This window comes from Somniosus microcephalus, chromosome 21, assembly GCF_052327205.1.
Source record: "Somniosus microcephalus isolate GS21.2 chromosome 21, FLI_Smic_1.0, whole genome shotgun sequence".
NCBI classification, from domain to species: Eukaryota; Metazoa; Chordata; class Chondrichthyes; order Squaliformes; family Somniosidae; genus Somniosus; species Somniosus microcephalus.
The window spans coordinates 75,114,480-75,133,123 of NC_141007.1; the positions used below are offsets into that span (position 1 = coordinate 75,114,480).

The 18,644-nt window shown below is 48.4% G+C and overlaps 1 protein-coding gene across 1 annotated transcript in view; it reads right to left on the reverse strand.

The window, feature by feature from the left end:
* The window catches only part of stxbp4 (syntaxin binding protein 4), a 234,426-nt gene that overhangs the window by 200,228 nt on the left and 15,554 nt on the right, over positions 1-18,644 (reverse strand). Inside the window, exons 3-6 of the mRNA XM_085964116.1 lie at positions 18,172-18,245; positions 16,486-16,581; positions 7,536-7,605; positions 4,811-4,885 (exon numbers count right to left, since the gene is read on the reverse strand). Coding sequence (XP_085820242.1) covers positions 4,811-4,885; positions 7,536-7,605; positions 16,486-16,581; positions 18,172-18,238 — 308 coding nt within the window. The 5' untranslated portion in view covers positions 18,239-18,245. The remainder of the gene's footprint in view (positions 1-4,810; positions 4,886-7,535; positions 7,606-16,485; positions 16,582-18,171; positions 18,246-18,644) is intronic.

Consider the following 18,644-nt stretch of genomic DNA (forward strand, 5'->3'; position numbering starts at 1 on the left):
CCGAAATGGCCTCCTTCCGTGCTGTAACTTTCTATGATTCTATGATAAGGAGCCCTAGTAAAACTGAAGTCAATGGGAATTGGGGGGAAACGCTCCACTGGCTGGAGTCATACCTAGCACAAAGAAAGATGGTTGTGGTGGCTGAAGGTCAATCATCTCATCCTCAGGACATCGCTGCAGGAGTTCCTCAGGGCAGTGTCCTAGGCCCAACCATCTTCAGCTGCTTCATCAATGACCTTCCCTCCAACATAAGGTCGCCGATGATTTCAGTGTTCAGTTCCATTCACAACACCTCAGATAATGAAGCAGTCCATGCCCACATGGAGCAACAGCTGGATGACATTCAGGCTTGGGCTGATAAGTGGCAGGTAACATTCGCGCCACACAAGTGCCAGGCAATGACAATCTCCAACAAGAGAGCATCTAATCACCGCCCCTTGACATTCAATGGCATTACCATCGCCAAATCCCCCACCATCCACATCCTGGGGATCACTATTGACCAGAAACTTAACTGGACCAGCCACATAAATACTGTGGCAACAGGAGCAGGTCAGAGGCTAGGTATTCTGCGGCGAGTGTCTCACCTCCTGACTCCCCATCTACAAGGCACAAGTAAGGAGTATGATGGAATAATCTCCACTTCCCAGGATGAGTGCAGCTCCAACAACACTCAAGAAACTCGACACTATCCAGGACAAATCAGCCCGCTTGATTGGCATCCCATCTACCACCTTAAACATTCACTCCCTCCACCACCGGTGCACCGTGACTGCAGTGTGTACCATCTACAAGATGCACTGCAGCAACTCGCCAAGGCTTCTTTGGCAGCACCTCCCAAACCCGCGACCTCTACCACCTAGAAGGACAAGGGCAGCAGGCGCATGGGAACATCGTCACCTCCAAGTTCCCCATCAAATATAGAAAGTTCAGAGGAGAAATGAAAAGGAAAATAAGAGGGGCAAAGAGAGGGTATGAGAATAGAATGGCAGCTAACATAAAAGGTAATCCAAAAGTCTTCTATAGGCATATAAATAGTAAACGTGTAGTAAGAGGAGGGGTGGGGCCAATTAGGGACCAAAAAGGAGATCTACGTATGGAGGCAGAGGGTATGGCTGAGGTACTAAATGAGTACTTTGCATCTGCCTTCACCAAGGAAGAGGATGCTGCCATAGACATAGTGAAGGAGGAGGTAGAGGAGATACTGGATGGAATAAAAATTGATAAAGAGGTATTTGAAAGGCTGACTGTACTTAAAGTAGATCAGTCACCAGGACCAGATAGGATGCATCCTAGGGCATTGAGGGAAGTGAAGTAAGAAATCGTGGAGGTGCTGGCCATGATCTTCCAATCCTCTTTAGAAACGGGGGTGGTGCCAGAGGACTGGAGAATTGCAAATGTTACACCATTGTTCAAAAAAGGGTGTAAAGATAAACCCAGCAACTACAGTCCAGTCAATTTAACCTCGGTAGTGGGGAAGCTTTTAGAAACAATAATCAGGGACAAAATTAACAGTCACTTGGACAAGTGTGGATTAATTAAGGAAAGCCAGCACAGATTTGTTAAAGGCAAATCATGTTTAACCAACTTGATCGAGTTTTTTGCTGAGGTAACAGAGAGGGTTGATGAGGGTAATGCGATTGACGTAGTGTACATAGATTTCCAAAAGGTGTTCGACAAAGTGCCACATAATAGGCTTGCCAGCAAAGTTGAAGCCCATGGAATAAAAGAGACAGTGGCAGCATGGATACGGAACTGGCTTAGTGACAGGAAACAGAGAGTAGTGGTGAACGGTTGTTTTTCAGACTGGTGGAAGGTATACAGTGGTGTTCCCCAGGGGTCGGTTCTGGGACCACTGCTTTTCTTGATGTATATTAATTACTTGGACATGGGTGTACAGGGCACTATTGCAAAATTTGCAGATGACACAAAACTTGGAAGTATAGTGAACAGTGAGGAGGAGAGTGATAGACTTCAGGAAGACATAGACAGGCTGGTGGAATGGGCGGACACGTGGCAGATGAAATTTAACGCAGAAAAGTGCGAAGTGATACATTTTGGTAGAACGAAAAAAGAGAGGAAATATAAACTAAAGGGTACAATCCTAAAGGGGGTGCACGAACAGAGAGAGCTGGGGGTATATGTGCACAAATCATTGAAGGAGGCAGAGTAGGTTGAGAAAGCAGTTAAAAAAGCTTATGGGATCCTTGGCTTCATGAATAGAGGTATAGAGTACAAAAGTGTGGAAATTATGATGAACCTGTATAAAACACTGGTTCAGCCCCAACTGGAATATTGTGTCCAATTCTGGGCACCGCACTTTAGGAAGGATGTGAAGGTGTTAGAGGGTGCAGAAAAGATTTATGAGAATTATTCCAGGAATGAGGGGCTTCAGTTACATTGATAGACTGGAGAAGCTGGGGTTGTTCTCCTTGGAGCAGAGAAAATTGAGAGGAGATTTGATAGAGGTGTTCAAAATCATGAGGGGTCTGGACAGAGTAGATAGAGAGAAACTGTTCCCATTGGCAGAAGGGTCGAGAACCAGAGGACACAGATTTAAGGCAGAAGAACCAAAGGCGACATAAGAAAAAACTTTTTTACGCAGCAAGTGGTTAGGATCTGGAATGCACTGCCTGAGCGGGTGGTGGAGGCAGATTCAATTGTGGCTTTCAAAAGGGAGTTGGATAAGTACCTGAAGGAAAAAAAATTTGCAGAGCTACGGGGAAAGGGCAGGGGAGTGGGACTAGCTGAGAGCTGGCACGGGCTCGATGGGCCGAATGGCCTCCTACTGTGCTGTATCCATTCTTTGATTCTAAATCACACACCATCCTGACTTGGAAATATATCGGCCATTCCTTCATCGTCGCTGGGTCAAAATCCTAGAACTCCCTCCCTAACAGCACTGTGGGAGCACCTTCACCACACGGACTGCAGCGGTTCAAGAAGGCGGCTCACCGCCACCTTCTCAAGGGCAATTAGGGATGGGCAATAAATGCTGGCCTTGCCAGCGACGCCCACATCTCAGTAACTAATTTAAAAAAAGAGGAAACTGGACCGGCTTTCCAATCTGCGCTGCTCTCCCATCCCTCACAGCTCCAGCTCAGCCCTAGGCCCCTCGACCCTCACCCTAGGCCCCTCGACCCTCGCACCCACCTCGGCACCTGCTCCGCCCTAGGCCCAGGCTTCAGCCCATGGCCCCTCGGCCCTCGATCCCACCTTGGCCCCTGCTCCGCCCTAGGCCCAGGCTTCAGCCCATGGCCCCTCGGCCCTCGATCCCACCTCGGCCCCTGCTCCACCCTAGGCCCAGGCTTCAGCCCATGGCCCCCGCTCGGCCCTAGGCCCCTCGGCCCTCGATCCCACCTCGGCCCCTGCTCCGCCCTAGGCCCAGGCTTCAGCCCATGGCCCCCGCTCGGCCCTAGGCCCCTCGGCCCTCGATCCCACCTCGGCACCCGCTCGGCCTTAGGCCCAGGCTTCAGCCCATGGCCCCCGCTCAGCCTTAGGCCCAGGCTTCTGCCCATGGCCCCTGCTCGGCCTTCCCACCCTTGGCTACACTCGGACATCTATTCCTGCCAGTTCATATTGTTGCGCTGGCAGTGGCGACCGATGTTCCCTTTAAGCTGCGCAGCTCTCTGGACCTCCCATGCAGCCGGCTCGCTGGCTTTTCAATGAGAAAAAACGTTAATGGAGTGAGGGAGTACCGCACTGTCAGAGGTGCCGTCTTTCAGGTGAGACATTAAACTGAGGCCCCGTCTGCTCTCTCAAGTGGACCTAAAAAGTCCCATGGCATTATCCAAGCTCGACACCATCCAAGACAAAGCAGCCCGCTTGATTGGTGCCCCATCCACCACCTTAAACATTCACTCCCTCCACCACCGGCGTACCGTGGCTGCAGTGTGTACCATCTACAAGACGCATTGCAGCAACTCGCCAAGGCTTCTTCGGCAGCACCTCCCAAACCCGCGACCTCTTCCACCTAGAAGGACAAGGGCAGCAGGCGCATGGGAACACCACCACCTCCAAGTTTCCCTCCAAGTCACATGCCATCCTGACCTGGAAATATATCGCCGATCCTTCATCATCGTTGGGTCAAAATCCTGGAACTCCCTCCCTAACAGCACTGTGGGAGTACCTTCACCACACGGACTGCGTGGTTCAAGAAGGCGGCTCACCACCACCTTCTCGAGGGCAATTAGGGATGGGCAATAAATGCTGGCCTTGCCAGCGATGCCCAGATCCCATGAATGAAAAAAAAAGTTGGTTGAGGGAGGAATGTTGACTAAAGCAGGGGAAGAGCGCCCTGCTCTTTGGATAGTGCCATGGGATCCCTTCCATCCAGAACAGGCAGACCTTTGCCCCAAAGGACAGAAAGATTATGCTGGAGGACATGACAATCCTTTCTCGCCACCACAACACCAGTATTTAGGCGGATTTAAATTGTATTCCTGAGCTCGTGCTTAGAAGGAATGGAATAAAGAGACAGAAAGCAAAGCTTTAACACACTAATCAGCTTAACTCGTAAACTGATTTCTAATTAATTAATTATTAAGATAGAGACTGGGAATGGAACCGTGGTCCTTTCTGTTCTGTATGGATTATAGTTAGACCCCACCTTAACCAGCTGAGCTGATGGAGAAGCTAACAACATGATCCTTTGCCCTTCCCGCCCAGGGGAAGTAAGGAGAGGTTGGATTTAAAGATGGCAACATATTTCAGCACAATATTTACCACGTTCTAATCGTATACCTCACAATTTCTGGTACAAAAACATTGACTTGCTCAGGAGGGCTGGACAGAAGCTGCCCTTCATTACCTGGCTTCATCGTCCCGTGCGATCAGCAAAGACATGTGACTGGATGCCGAGGCCATGCGAAGGATGTCGACAGCCCTGTAACAGATCAAAAGATCGCTCACTGTAAGGAGACCTCGATAAGGTGCTAGTCTGGATCAGAAGATCGCTCACTGTAAGGAGACCTCTAAACGGTGTTAGTCTGGATCAGAAGATCACTCACTGTAAGGAGACTATTATACGGTGTTAGCCTGGGTCAGAAGATCGCTCACTGTAAGGAGACCTCTATACGGTGTTAGTCTGGATCAGAAGATCGCTCACTGTAAGGAGACCTCTATACGGTGTTAGTCTGGATCAGAAGATCGCTCACTGTAAGGAGACCTCTATACGGTGTTAGCCTGGGTCAGAAGATCGCTCACTGTAAGGAGACCTCTATACGGTGTTAGCCTGGATCAGAAGATCGCTCACTGTAAGGAGACCTCTATACGGTGTTAGCCTGGGTCAGAAGATCGCTCACTGTAAGGCGACCTCTATACGGTGCTAGTCTGGATCAGAAGATCGCTCACTGTAAGGATCTATCGATCTCTGTCTTGAATATACTCTAAGACTCAACATTCACAGCCCTCTGGGGCAGAGAATTCCAAAGATTCACAAACCTCTGAGTGAAGAAATTCCTCCACATCTCAGTCCTAAATGGCCGACCCCTTATTCTGAGACTATGCCCCCTAGTTCTAGACACTCCAGCCAGAGGAAACAACCTCTCCGCATCTACCCTGTCAATCCCCCTCAGAATCTTGTATGTTCCAATGAGATCAGTTCTCATTCTTCTGAACTCCAGAGAGTATCGGCCCATTCTACACAATCTCTCATCTCCCAGGAATCAATCTAGTGAACCTTCGTTGCACCATCTCCCAGGCAAGTATATCCTTCCTTAAATAAGGAGACCAGAACTGTGCACAGTACTCCAGGTGTGGTCTCACCAAGGCCCTGTACAATTAATTGTAGCAAGACTTCCTCACTCTTCTACTGGAGGAACTTCACTTCCTTCCAAGGGTGAAGTTCCTCCAGTCTTGTAGGAACATGGGAACAGCAGGAGGCCATTTAGCCCCTCGAGCCTGCTCCGCCATTCAATGAGATCATGGCTGATCTGCGACCTAACTCCAATTTGTAATTCAATCCCCTGACACTTGGGGCTCAGATGGTTCTGCTCAGTCCCAGGCTTCTGGATGACTGAGGGGAGTTTTACCTCACGTGACCTTCCGGGGGTGCCCCAGCCCAGCAGTCAGTGGAAAAAGGCAGAAAATTATTCTTCCTCTGTCCCACAGGCCCTCAGTTGGAGGAGTACAAATATTCCACCCCGCCCAGAACAACAAAGCTGGCCCCATTCTATGAACTGAGACAGCCACGGCTGAAGATCCTGTGCCCTGCGCGAGGTATAGGAAAAACCAAGGGCTCAGGCCTGCATGTTCTCATGTAGCAAGTTCCCAAATAGCAACAGGAGGAGGCTATTCAGCCCCACGAGCCTGCTCCACCATTCAATGAGATCATGGCTAATGTGTATCCTAACTCCATCCCACCCACCGTGGCTCCATATTCTTTTATACTCTTGGCTAGTTAAAACAAAAAAGGGCTTTTTGGGGGAGATTTCCACCACCCTTTGTGAGAAGAAATACTTCCTGACATCACCCCTGAACAGCTGGCTCTAATTTTAAGGTTCTGTCCCCTTGTTCTGGACTCCCCGCACCAGAGGAATAGTTTCTCTCTCTCTACCCGATCGAATCCTTTAATCATCTTAAACACCTCGATCAGATCACCCCTTAATCTTCTATACTTGAGGGAATACAAGCCCAGTCTGTGCAACCTGTCCTCGTAATTTAACCCTTTCAGCCCCGGTGTCACTCTGGTGAATCTGCGCTGCTCCCCCTCCGAGGCCAATCTATCCTTCCTGAGGGGCGGGGCCCAGGACTGAACACAGTTACTCCAAATGGGGTCTGACCAGAGCTCCGTACAACTGTAGCATGGCTTCCTCTCTTTTGTATTCCAGTCCCGCTTGATCCCACCACCGAGCTGAGGCTGGGCTCTTCCACACAGAGGGGAAAGAGAAAACATCCTGGCTTTACACTCCTGCCGCTCCCCAGTGGCAACGCGCCGTCGCAGCACCGCAGCAGCCTAGTTAACAGAGGGCCTGCCCACTACCTTGGCTGGGAGGGTCACCGTACAGTTGCAGGTCGACAGGCATCAGGCGAGGACCAATTCGGGTTCTGCCGTGAGTCCGCCACAGGCGAATATCCAGCTGACACTATCGAGGATCACAGGTAAACGGTGTTGGCCCCCAGACACCCGAATTCCACCAAGAGGCGGCGCCCCCTTCAGAAGAGATGGGGATTTAAACAACAGCAACCTCCCGATACTGGGTCAGGTCATTTATCGGGCGTCCCTGGCCCCTTACCACAACAACAGCTTGCATTTATATAGCGCCTTTAATGTAGTAAAACCTCCCACGGTGCTTCACAGGAGCGATTATCAAACTAAATTTGACACCGAGCCACATAAGGAGATATTAGGATAGGTGACAAAAAGCTTGGTCACAGAGGTCGGTTTTCAGGAGCGTCTTAAAGGAGGAAAGAGAGGTAGAGAGGCGGAGAGGTTAGGGAGGGAATTCGAGCTTAGGGCCCAGGCAGCTGAAGGAACGGCCACCAATGGTGCAGCGATGAACATTATTGGACACTGTTTGCGCCAGGTTGCGTACCTCTCATTTGTAACTCCTGCTAGATCCTCTCCGTTCACTTCCAGGATTAAGTCACCAGCCTGCAATCGACCTGAAACACAAGCATGTATTGGAGCTGGGGTGTGACTGACAACGGCTTTACTCTATGTTACCATGAGTCCTGCAGAGGTCCCAACCCATCCCTTATCCTGAGTCGGTGCAGTTCCTCCTCCGGCCACCGCTTTGTCCTGGCCTCACGGCAGAACTCAACCGCACTGGAACAACAATGTTGTTGCTGAAATAACAACAGAAAATGCTGGAAAAACTCAGCAGGTCAGGCAGCATCTGTGGAGAGAGAAACAGAGTTAACGTTTCAGGTCTGGGACCCTTCATCAGAACTGGAAAAAGCTGGAGATGTAACAGATATTAAGCAGGTGCAGAGACGGGGGGGGGTGGTGGTTAGATGGGGAGGAAGGAATTGAAAGAACATATTGTGCTTATGTAAGAGGCAGGAAAGATAAAATGTTGCAAATGGGAATGGCAAAATCATACAGCATGTAAAATGGGGGCAGGGGTTATTATCTGAAATTGTTGAACTCTATGTTGAGTCCAGAAGACTGTAAAGTGCCTAATCGAAAGATGAGGTGCTGTTCCTCGAGCTTACGCTGAGCTTCATTGGAACAATGTAATAGGCCGAGGACAGAGAGATCAGAGTGGGAGTGAAGCGGAGAATTAAAGTGACAGGCGACCAGAAGCTCAGGGTCACCCTTACGGACTGAACGGGGGTGTTCCGCAAAGCGGTCGCCCAATCTGCGTTTGGTCTCCCCAATGTAGAGGAGACCGCATCGTGAGCAGCGAATACAGTATACTAGATTGCAAGAAGTACAAGTAAATCGCTGTTTCACCTGGAAGGGGTGTTTGGGGCCCTGGACAGTGGGAAGGGAGGAGGTAAAAGGGCAGGTGTTACATCTCCTGTGCTTTTCCAGTTCTGATGAAGGGTCCCAGACCTGAAACGTTAACTCTGTTTCTCTCTCCACGGATGCTGCCTGGCCTGCTGAGTATTTCCAGCATTTTCTGTTGTTATTTCAGATTTCCAGCATCTGCAGTATTTTGCTCTTGTATTAATGTTGTTGCTGATCCAGTCTGACCTGAATGGAAAACATTCCTACTCACAAGTGTGAGAGTTCTTTAATTGTTATTTCTCTTTAAATCATTCTTGATAAGATTACTTAAGCAGTTTAAGTAAAGGGGAGAAGTTAAATATTTGGGATTCTGTTGGTTTAAGAAGAGTAAAACAAGGTTACACTGCAGTAGGAGTAAATTGGCACAGCAGGCAGTGGAAACCAGTTTTCTAACCAATCAGCAGGGGTGACTCATTTGGCTGTAAACAAACAAACAGTATAAAAAGACCAGTGCTAGTGCGAGCAACCACTTAGTGCGAGTCAGCAGAGAGTGCTGTGAGTTAGGGTAAGTGGGGTGTTAGGTGCTCTTTTCAAACTTTAACTCTGTGGGTTGTAGTTAATAAGGCCTTTCTGGTGCAGAGTGACTGTTGGTAAACCATTTAACTGGTGTAATTAGAGGGATTGATTTAAATTAAATCCAATTAATTAAAGGGGATACTAGCATCTATAATCAGGCAGAGGGTGTCCATAGCTAACAATAAAAAATGTAATTAATTACATAGAATGGAGCAGGTGATGTGTTACTGTTGCGAGATGTGGGAGCCGGTGAACCCCATTGAGGCTCACGGTGATTACGTCTGTGACAAGTGTCTGCTGCTACAGGAACTCCAGCTCCGTGTTGATGAGCTGGAGTCTGAGCTTCAGACACTGCGACACATCAGGGAGGGGGAGAAGTACCTGGACTCTGTGTATCAGGAGGTGATCACACCTATGAAGTTAATTAATTCAGATGTAGCCCATGGTCAGGGACAGGACGGTGTGACTACGAGTGAGGCAGGTACGGGGATCCAGGAGGTAGAGCTGGAGGAGCCGCAGCCCTTGCTCTTGTCCAGCAGGTTCAAGGTTCTTACTCCCTGTGGGGACGGGAGCAGGGACTGCAGGGAGGATGAGCAACCTGGCCACAGCACCGTGGAACGGGGGGCCATTCAAGAGGGGGGAGTAACTAGAAATGTTGTAGTGGTAGGGGATAGTATTATTAGGGGGATAGATAGAGTTCTCTGCAGCCGAGAGCGAGAGTCCCGAAGGCTGTGTTGCCTACCCGGTGCCAGGGTTAAGGACATCTCCTCTGGGCTGGAAAGAAACTTGCAGTGGGAGGGGGTGAATCCAGTTGTCGTGGTCCATGTTGGTACAAACGACGTAGATAGGACTAGGAAGCCGGTTCTGTTAAAGGAGTATGAGCAGCTAGGGGTCAAATTAAAAAACAGAACCTCAAGGGTAATAATCTCTGGATTATTACCTGAGCCACGAGCGAATTTGGCTAGGACAAATAAAATTAGAGAGTTAAATGCGTGGCTCAAAGACTGGTGTGGGAGAAATGGGTTTTGCTTCCTGGGAGACTGCACCAGTACTGGGGCAGGAGGGAGCTGTTCCGTTGGGACGGGCTTCACTTGGCCAGTGCTGGGACTAGAGTCCTGGCGGATCATATAACTAGGGCTGTAGAGAGGGCTTTAAACTAACTAGTGGGGGGGAGGTTCCTAGAGAGCAAATAATAAAAATGACAACAGAGAAGGTCATAGACTTAGGTAGCAGTGGGGAAATTAAAAACCAGAGCGTGTCAGGAAGGGGCAGAAGGTATGGAGTAAAAGGTAAAGTAATAAAAAGGGCAAAAGCAGGAACTAAGTGTCACAAAACATATTTGAAAGTTCTCTATCTGAATGCACGTAGCATTCATAACAAAATAGACGAGTTAATGGCACAAATAACTACATATGGGTATGATCTTGTGGCCATTACAGAAACATGGCTGCAGGGTGACAATGCCTGGGAATTAAACATACCAGGTTATTTAACAATCAGGAAGGACAGGCAGGAAGGAAGGGGAGGTGGGGTGGCTATGTTAATAAAGGAAGGAATCACTGTAATACAGAGAAATGATATTGGGTCAAAAGATCAGGAAAATGAAACAGTTTGGGTGGAGGTAAGGAATAATAAGGGGGAAAAAAACACTAGTGGGCGTAGTCTATAGGCCTCCGAACAGTTGCAACTATGTTGGACGGAGTATCAATCAGGAAATAGTTGAGGCTTGTAATAAGGGAACATCTTTAATTATGGGGGATTTTAACTATCATATTGATTGGACAAATCAAATTGGGCAGGGCTGCCTTGAGGATGAGTTCATTGAGTGTATTAGGGATGGGTTTCTTGAGCAGTATGTAACTGAACCGACCAGGGGGCAAGCAACCTTAGATCTGGTCCTGTGTAATGAGACAGGATTAATTAAAAATGTCCTAGTAAAGGATCCCCTTGGAATGAGTGACCATAACATGGTTGAATTCCATATTCAATTAGAGGGTGAGAAGGTTGGATCTCAAACAAGCGTGCTAAGCTTGAATAAAGGAGACTATGAAGGTATGAGAGCGGAATTGAGTAGAGTGGATTGGGAAAATAGATTAAAGGGTAAGACGATACATGATCAGTGGTGTACATTTAAGGAGTTATTTTACAACTTCCAAAAAAAATATATTCCACTGAGAAGAAAAGGGTGTAAAAGAAAAGACAGCCATCCGTGGCTAAGTAAAGAAATTAAGGATAGTATTCGACTAAAAACAAGGGCATATAAGGTAGCCAAATCTAGTGGGAGGATAGAGGGTTGGGAAAACTTTAAAAAACAGCAAAAAATAACAAAAAGATCGATTAAGAAAGGGAAGATAGATTATGAAAGTAAATTAGCAAAAAATATAAAAACAGATAGTAAGAGTTTTTATAGTTATATAAAAAGAAAAAGGGTGGCTAAAGTAAATGTTGGTCCCTTAGAGGATGAGACCGGGAAATTAATGGTGGGAAATATGGAGATGGCAAAAACACTGAATGAATATTTTGTATCAGTCTTTACAGTAGAAGACACTAAGAATATCCCAACACTGGACAAACAGGGGGCTATAGGGGGGGGAGGAGCCAAACACGATCAAAATCACTAAGGAAGTGGTACTCGGTAAAATAATGGGACTCAAGGCGGATAAATCACCTGGACCTGATGGCTTACATCCTAGGGTCTTGAGGGAAGTGGCGGTAGGGATTGTGGATGCATTGGTAATAATTTTCCAAAACTCCCTGGACTCGGCAAAGGTCCCGGCAGACTGGAAAACTGCTAATGTAACACCCTTATTTAAAAAGGGCAGTAGACAGAAGGCTGGAAACTATAGACCGGTTAGCCTAGCATCTGTGGTAGGTAAAATTTTGGAGTCCATTATTAAGGAGACAGTAACAGGACATTTGGATAATCATCATTTAATAGGACAAAGTCAGCATGGTTTTATGAAGGGGAAGTCATGTTTGACAAATTTGCTGGAGTTCTTTGAGGAAGTAACATATAGGGTGGATAAAGGGGAACCAGTGGACGTAGTGTATTTAGACTTCCAAAAGGCATTTGACAAGGTGCCACACAAAAGATTATTGCTTAAGGTAAAAAATCACGGGATTGGGGGTAATATTCTGGCATGGATAGAGGATTGGCTATCTAACAGAAGGCAGAGAGTTGGGATAAATGGTTCATTCTCAGACTGGCAATCAGTAACTAGTGGCGTTCCGCAGGGGTCAGTGCTGGGTCCCCAACTCTTTACAATCTATATTAATGATTTGGAGGAGGGGACCGAGTGTAACATATCAAAGTTTGCAGATGATACTAAGATGGGAGGGAAAGTAGTGAGTGAGGAGGACATAAAAAACCTGCAAGGGGACATAGACAGGCTAAGTAAGTGGGCAGAGATTTGGCAGATGGAATACAATACTGGAAAGTGTGAGGTTATGCACTTTGACAGGAAAAATCGTAGAGCAAGCTATTATCTTAATGGCAAGAAACTGGAAAGTACTGAAGTACAAAGGGATCTGGGGGTCCTGGTGCACGAAACTCAAAAGGTTAGTATGCAGGTGCAGCAAGTGACTAAGAAGGCCAATGGAATGTTGGCTTTCATTGCTAGGGGGATAGAATATAAAAATAGGGAGGTATTGCTTCAGTTGTACAAGGTATTGGTGAGACCGCACCTGGAATACTGCATACAATTTTGGTGTCCATACTTAAGAAAAGACATACTTGCTCTCGAGTCAGTACAAAGAAGGTTCACTCGGTTAATCCCGGGGATGAGGGGATGGACATATGAGGAGAGGTTGAGTAGATTGGGACTCTACTCATTGGAGTTCAGAAGAATGAGAGGTGATCTTATTGAAACATATAAGATTGTGAAGGGGTTGGATCGGGTGGATGCGGGGAGGATGTTCCCGATGATGGGTGAAACTAGAACTAGGGGGCATAGTCTGAGAATAAGTGGCTGCTCTTTCAAAACTGAGATGAGGAGGAACTACTTCACTCAGAGGGTGGTGGTAGGTCCATGGAATATGCTGCCCCAAAAAGCTGTAGAAGCTACATCATTACATAAATTTAAAACAGAAATAGACAGTTTCCTAGAAGTAAAGGGAATTAAGGGTTACGGGGAGCGGGCAGGAATTTGTACGCGAGTCTAGGTTCGGATCGAACATGGCCCTGTGGGTAGCGGAGCGGGCCCAGGGGCCGTGTAGCCTGATCCTGCTCCTATTTCGTGTGTCTAATTCTGTTAGATTCAGGAGATGGTTCTGTGATAGTAGATTGGCGGTTAGGATCAGATCAGCCATGATCTTATTAAATGGCGGAGCAGGCTCGAGGGGCCGATTGGCCTACTCCTGCTCCTATTTCTTATGTTCTTATGTTCATAAGCCATGTCCAAACCACCCTTGACTCAAGCGAGGCCCAGGCTCAGATTCGGGCCCAAAACTTTCAATTCAGAAGCCAGGGTTAGGCCCAACGCCTTCAAGCCTTAAGCCAGACCCAAGGCACAGACCGCCCGCTCCTCACAAGTCACACTTGCTTGTAGTGGGAACATTATGGGTAACAATGGCAGGAACATTGGTTCTGACAGTCCATCCTGGAAATGGGAGGTTGGAGCGTTGAAATGTGTGATACACATCGGATAACGGGTACAATATACTCAGTTACCCTGGCTCGGTCACAGTGCTGTGACTGGCCGACCGCCCCTCGGTGCTTTCAGACTCGATTGAAGACAAGAGCTTGCGTTGAGTCCCTCATCAGTCAAACGGGATGGGGCGTCAGAGCTAATGGAGGATCCTCAGCGACTCAGTGAGCTCTAGGAGCTTAAAATTGGAGTAGCAAAGACTGAGAGAGGAGCAGCTACCTCCCTTAGATAACATTTAAAACCATGGGGCAACTCAGGAGAACGCACTGCCCCTTTAAGCTTGAATGGCAGTGAGAGGCTCCCACTCTGCAATATATACCAGTGACTCACCTCCCTCTTCTTCTGCCACCAACAACTGGCTTTTAAGTGTGTGTGACCATCCTACATAGAATTTACAGCACACAAACGGGCCATTCGGCCCAACTGGGCCATGAGAGGGTTGTCCTCTGAGAGATTGTGTAGAATGGGCCGATACTCCCTGGGGTTTAGAAGAATGAGAGGTGATCTCATTGGAACATACAAGATTCTGAGGGTGATTGACAGAGTAGATGCTGAGAGGTTGTTTCATAAGAATATAAGAATTAGGAGCAGGAGTAGGCCTGATCATCGACCTCAACTCCACTTTCCCGCCCTATCCCCATATCCCTTGATTCCCCTAGAGTTACCCCTGGCTGGGAACTCTAGAACCAGGGGGCAGAGTCTCAGGGTAAGGGGTCGGCCATTTAAGACCGAGATGAGGAGAAATTTCTTCACTCAGAGGGTTGTGAATCTTTGGAATTCTCTGCCCCAGTGGGCTGCGGATGCAGAATCATTGATTATATTCAAGGCTGAGATCGATAGATTTTTGGGCACTAGTGGAATCGAGGGGTATGGGGATTGGGCAGGAAGGTGGAGTTGAGGTCAAAGATCAGCCATGATCTTACTGAATGGTGGAGCAGGCTCGAGGGGCCGTATGGCCCACTCCATGCACCTAATTCTTATTTTCGTCTGCAGATGTTTATGCTCCACACGAGCCTCCTCCCACCCTACTTCATCTCACCCCATCAGCATATCCTTCTATTCCTTTCTCCCTCATGTACTTATCTAGCTTCCCCTTAAATACAGCTGTGCTATTCACCTCAACCGCACCCTGTGGTAGCGAGTTCCATCGTCTCACCACTCGTGCACTCGACTTCCCAATGGATATTCACACCGTGTGGTGTGTTACTGGGGCATGCCGACTGGGGGGTTGGATTCGCTGTGCATGCTGAGTTAGCTGGTCTCAGTCAGTGCGGCCGTGGGCAGCTACAATCAGCCTCTCATGTCCCTGGGCCAGGGTTCCTGCTCCCGATTGCCGTCTAGTCACCGCTGTTAGAAACTGCTCGTGCACTTGGACACCAGGCGAGGAGCGGTTTCTAACGGTCCATTCTGCTGAAGTGGATTAGTCTTTGTTGCTGGCCTCCGTACATCCATCCCTCACTATTTAAAATATTCCAAACTGCAGCCAGGGAAGACCAGCATCTTCGTGGATTTGTTGCCTTTTGAGGCATGAAGGAAAATCTGATACAGTCCTAGGTCCCGGACCCAGCGGATTATTCCTGTCTCTGCCATTGAAGAATGGTCCCTGGGATGAGGGACTTCAGTTATGCGGAGAGACTGGAGAAGCTGAGAAGGTTAAGGGGAGATTTAATAGAGGTGTCCCAAATCATGAGGGGTTCTGATAGAGTAAATAAGGAGAAACTGTTTACACCGGCAGGAGGGTCAGTAACCAGAGGACACAGATTCGCAGATTGAAGATAATTGGCAAAAGAACCAGGAGGAGATGAGGAGAATGTTTTGTTACGCAGCGAGTTGTTGTGATCTGGAATGCGCTGCCTGAAAGGCCGGTGGAAGCAGATTCAATAGTAACTTTCAAAAGGGAATTGGATAAATAGTTGAAAAGGAGAAATTTACAGGGCTCTGTGGAACGAGCAGGGGGGAGTGGGGCTGATTGTTCGCTCATTCAAAGAGCCGGCACAGGCACGATGGGCCGAATGGCCTCTTTCTGTGCTGTAAGATTCTATAATTACGACGTTTTCAGTAGAGTTAGTGCTGCAATACCAGTGGAGCAAAATGGCCCTTTTACCGCAGACAGCACGACACTGACACTAGAATGTGCCCCATTACAGACACACACAGCAGCAGAACCTTGAAATGGCCCTTTTACCGCAGACAGCACGACACTGACACTAGAATGTGCCCCATTACAGACACACACAGCAGCAGAACCTTGAAATGGCCCTTTTACCGCAGACAGCACGACACTGACACTAGAATGTGCCCCATTACAGACACACACAGCAGCAGAACCTTGAAATGGCCCTTTTACCGCAGACAGCACGACACTGACACTAGAATGTGCCCCATTACAGACGCACACAGCAGCAGAACCTTGAAATGGCCCTTTTACCGCAGACAGCACGACACTGACACTAGAATGTGCCCCATTACAGACGCACACAGCAGCAGAACCTTGAAATGGCCCTTTTACCGCAGACAGCACGACACTGACACTAGAATGTGCCCCATTACAGACGCACACAGCAGCAGAACCTTGAAATGGCCCTTTTACCGCAGACAGCACGACACTGACACTAGAATGTGCCCCATTACAGACACACACAGCAGCAGAACCTTGAAATGGCCCTTTTACCGCAGACAGCACGACACTGACACTAGAATGTGCCCCATTACAGACACACACAGCAGCAGAACCTTGAAATGGCCCTTTTACCGCAGACAGCACGACACTGACACTAGAATGTGCCCCATTACAGACACACACAGCAGCAGAACCTTGAAATGGCCCTTTTACCGTTGAGTTTGTTGCCTCAAACACTTTGCACCTACCATCGCTTGCGGCTATTCCTCTCTGCAAAACACGCTTGACGTAGATTCCGTATTCCTCACCGGTTTGTTCTTTAAACCCACCGATAACTTTAATACCTAAAACAGAGAATCATTTTTTATTCTGCTGAGGTGATGCTGCTGAATCCCTCATCCGTGCCTTAGTTACCTCCAGACCCGACTATTCCAACACTCTCCGGGCCGGCCTCCCACCTGCCACGCCCCGTAAACTCGAGCTCAGCCAAAACTCGGCTGCCCGTGTCCTGACTCGCACCAAGTCCCGTTCGCCCATCACCGCTGTGCTCGCTGACCTACACTGGCTCCCGGTCCGGCAGCGCCTCGATTTCAAAATTCTCATCCTTGTGCTCAAATCCCTCCATGGCCTCGCCCCTCCCTATCTCTGTAATCTCCTTCAGCCCTACAACCCCCCCTCCCCGAGATCTCTGCGCTCCTCTAATTCTGGCCTCTTGAGCATCCCCGATTTTAATTGCTCCACCATTGACAGCCGTGCCTTCAGCTGCCTGGGCCCCGAGCTCTGGAATTCCCTCCGTAAACCTCTCCCCCTCTCTCTCCTCCTTTAAGACGCTCCTTAAAACCTACCTCTTTGACCAAGCTTTTGGTCACCTGTTCTAATATCTACTTATGTGGCTCGGTGTTAAATTATGTCTTATAACGCTCCTGTGACACGCCTTGGGGCGTTTTACTACGTTAAAGGCGCTGTATAAATGCAAGTTGTTGTTGAACCAGGGATCGAGCCACGTCTTGGTCGAGGCGATGAAGGAAATGGCTGCCGATCTCGTTCGGACGTAGTTCACGCTCTGAATCGGTTTAAAGTGCGTGTCTGACTTTCCAAGTTTGCTTAAAGCCACATGTAACTGGTTGCCGGCACTTGTTATAGACTCCGTGCGCTAATTATGATGTGAACAAACATTCATTTCCCCCTGTAATTCTCACTGCATCGCCAAGACGAGCACCTTTATCCTGTAATTGAGGCGGATCCCAGTCCAGTAACAGGTTTCCTGCCCACAGCTGCCATGTTCTGTGACCCCTTCTACGCTCCACAGGCGTCTCTTCAGCATGAACTAAACTAGTGCCAGCCGAGGCTCAGTGGGTATCACTCACGCCCGAGTCAGAAGGTTGTGGGTTCAAGTCCCACTCCAGAGACTTCAGCACACAGCCGAGGCTGACACTCCCAGTGCAGTGCTGAGGGAGCACTGTCGGAGCTTTCAACATTGGCTTTTGGATGAGATGTTAAACCGAGGCCCAGTCTGCCCTTTCAGGTAAGAGATCCCATGGCACTATTTGAAGAGGAGCAGGGGGGAGTTCTCCCTGCTGTCCTGGGGCCAATATTTATCCCTCAACCAACATCACTAAAAACAGATTATCTGGTCATTTACCACATTGCTGTTTGTGGGCTCTTGCTGTGCGCAAGTTGGCTGCTGCGTTTCCTGCATTACAACAGTGACTACGCTTCAAAAGTACTTCATTGGCTGTAAAGCACTTTAGGATGTCCTGAGGTTGTGAAAGGCGCTGTAGAAATGCAAGATCCTTCGTTCCTTTATTTTACTTGGGCAGCAAACTGCGTTACACTGAGCAATTGAAGAAAGGGATTGCTCGCAGCATGTGGTGCCATGCCTCAGTTACTGGGAACCCTCGGCTAGATCAGGTAGTCGAGAGTTTCGCACTTACCTAGGCCATTCTCACAGTCAGAGAACACAACGCGATGTACGACTCGATTGATTCCATAGGGACCCATAATAGTCCTAAAGAAAATACATATACACTACCAGTTACAAATGGTTTGAAAAAAACCTACCAGACAATCTATAAGAGGTTCCAATACTTTCACAGTGACAAGAAGCTCAGCACTATCCAGAACGAAGCAGTCCACTTGATTGGCACCCCATCCACCACCTTAAACATTCACTCCCTCCACCACCGGCACACCGTGGCTGCAGTGTACCATCTACAAGATGCACTGCAGCAACTCGCCAAGGCTTCTTCGACAGCGCCTCCCAAACCCGAGACCTCTTCCACCTAGAAGGACAAGGGCAGCAGGCGCATGGGAACACCACCACCTCCAAGATCCCCTCCAAGTCACACACCATCTTGACTTGGAAATGTATCGCCGATCCTTCATCGTCGCTGGGTCAAAATCCTGG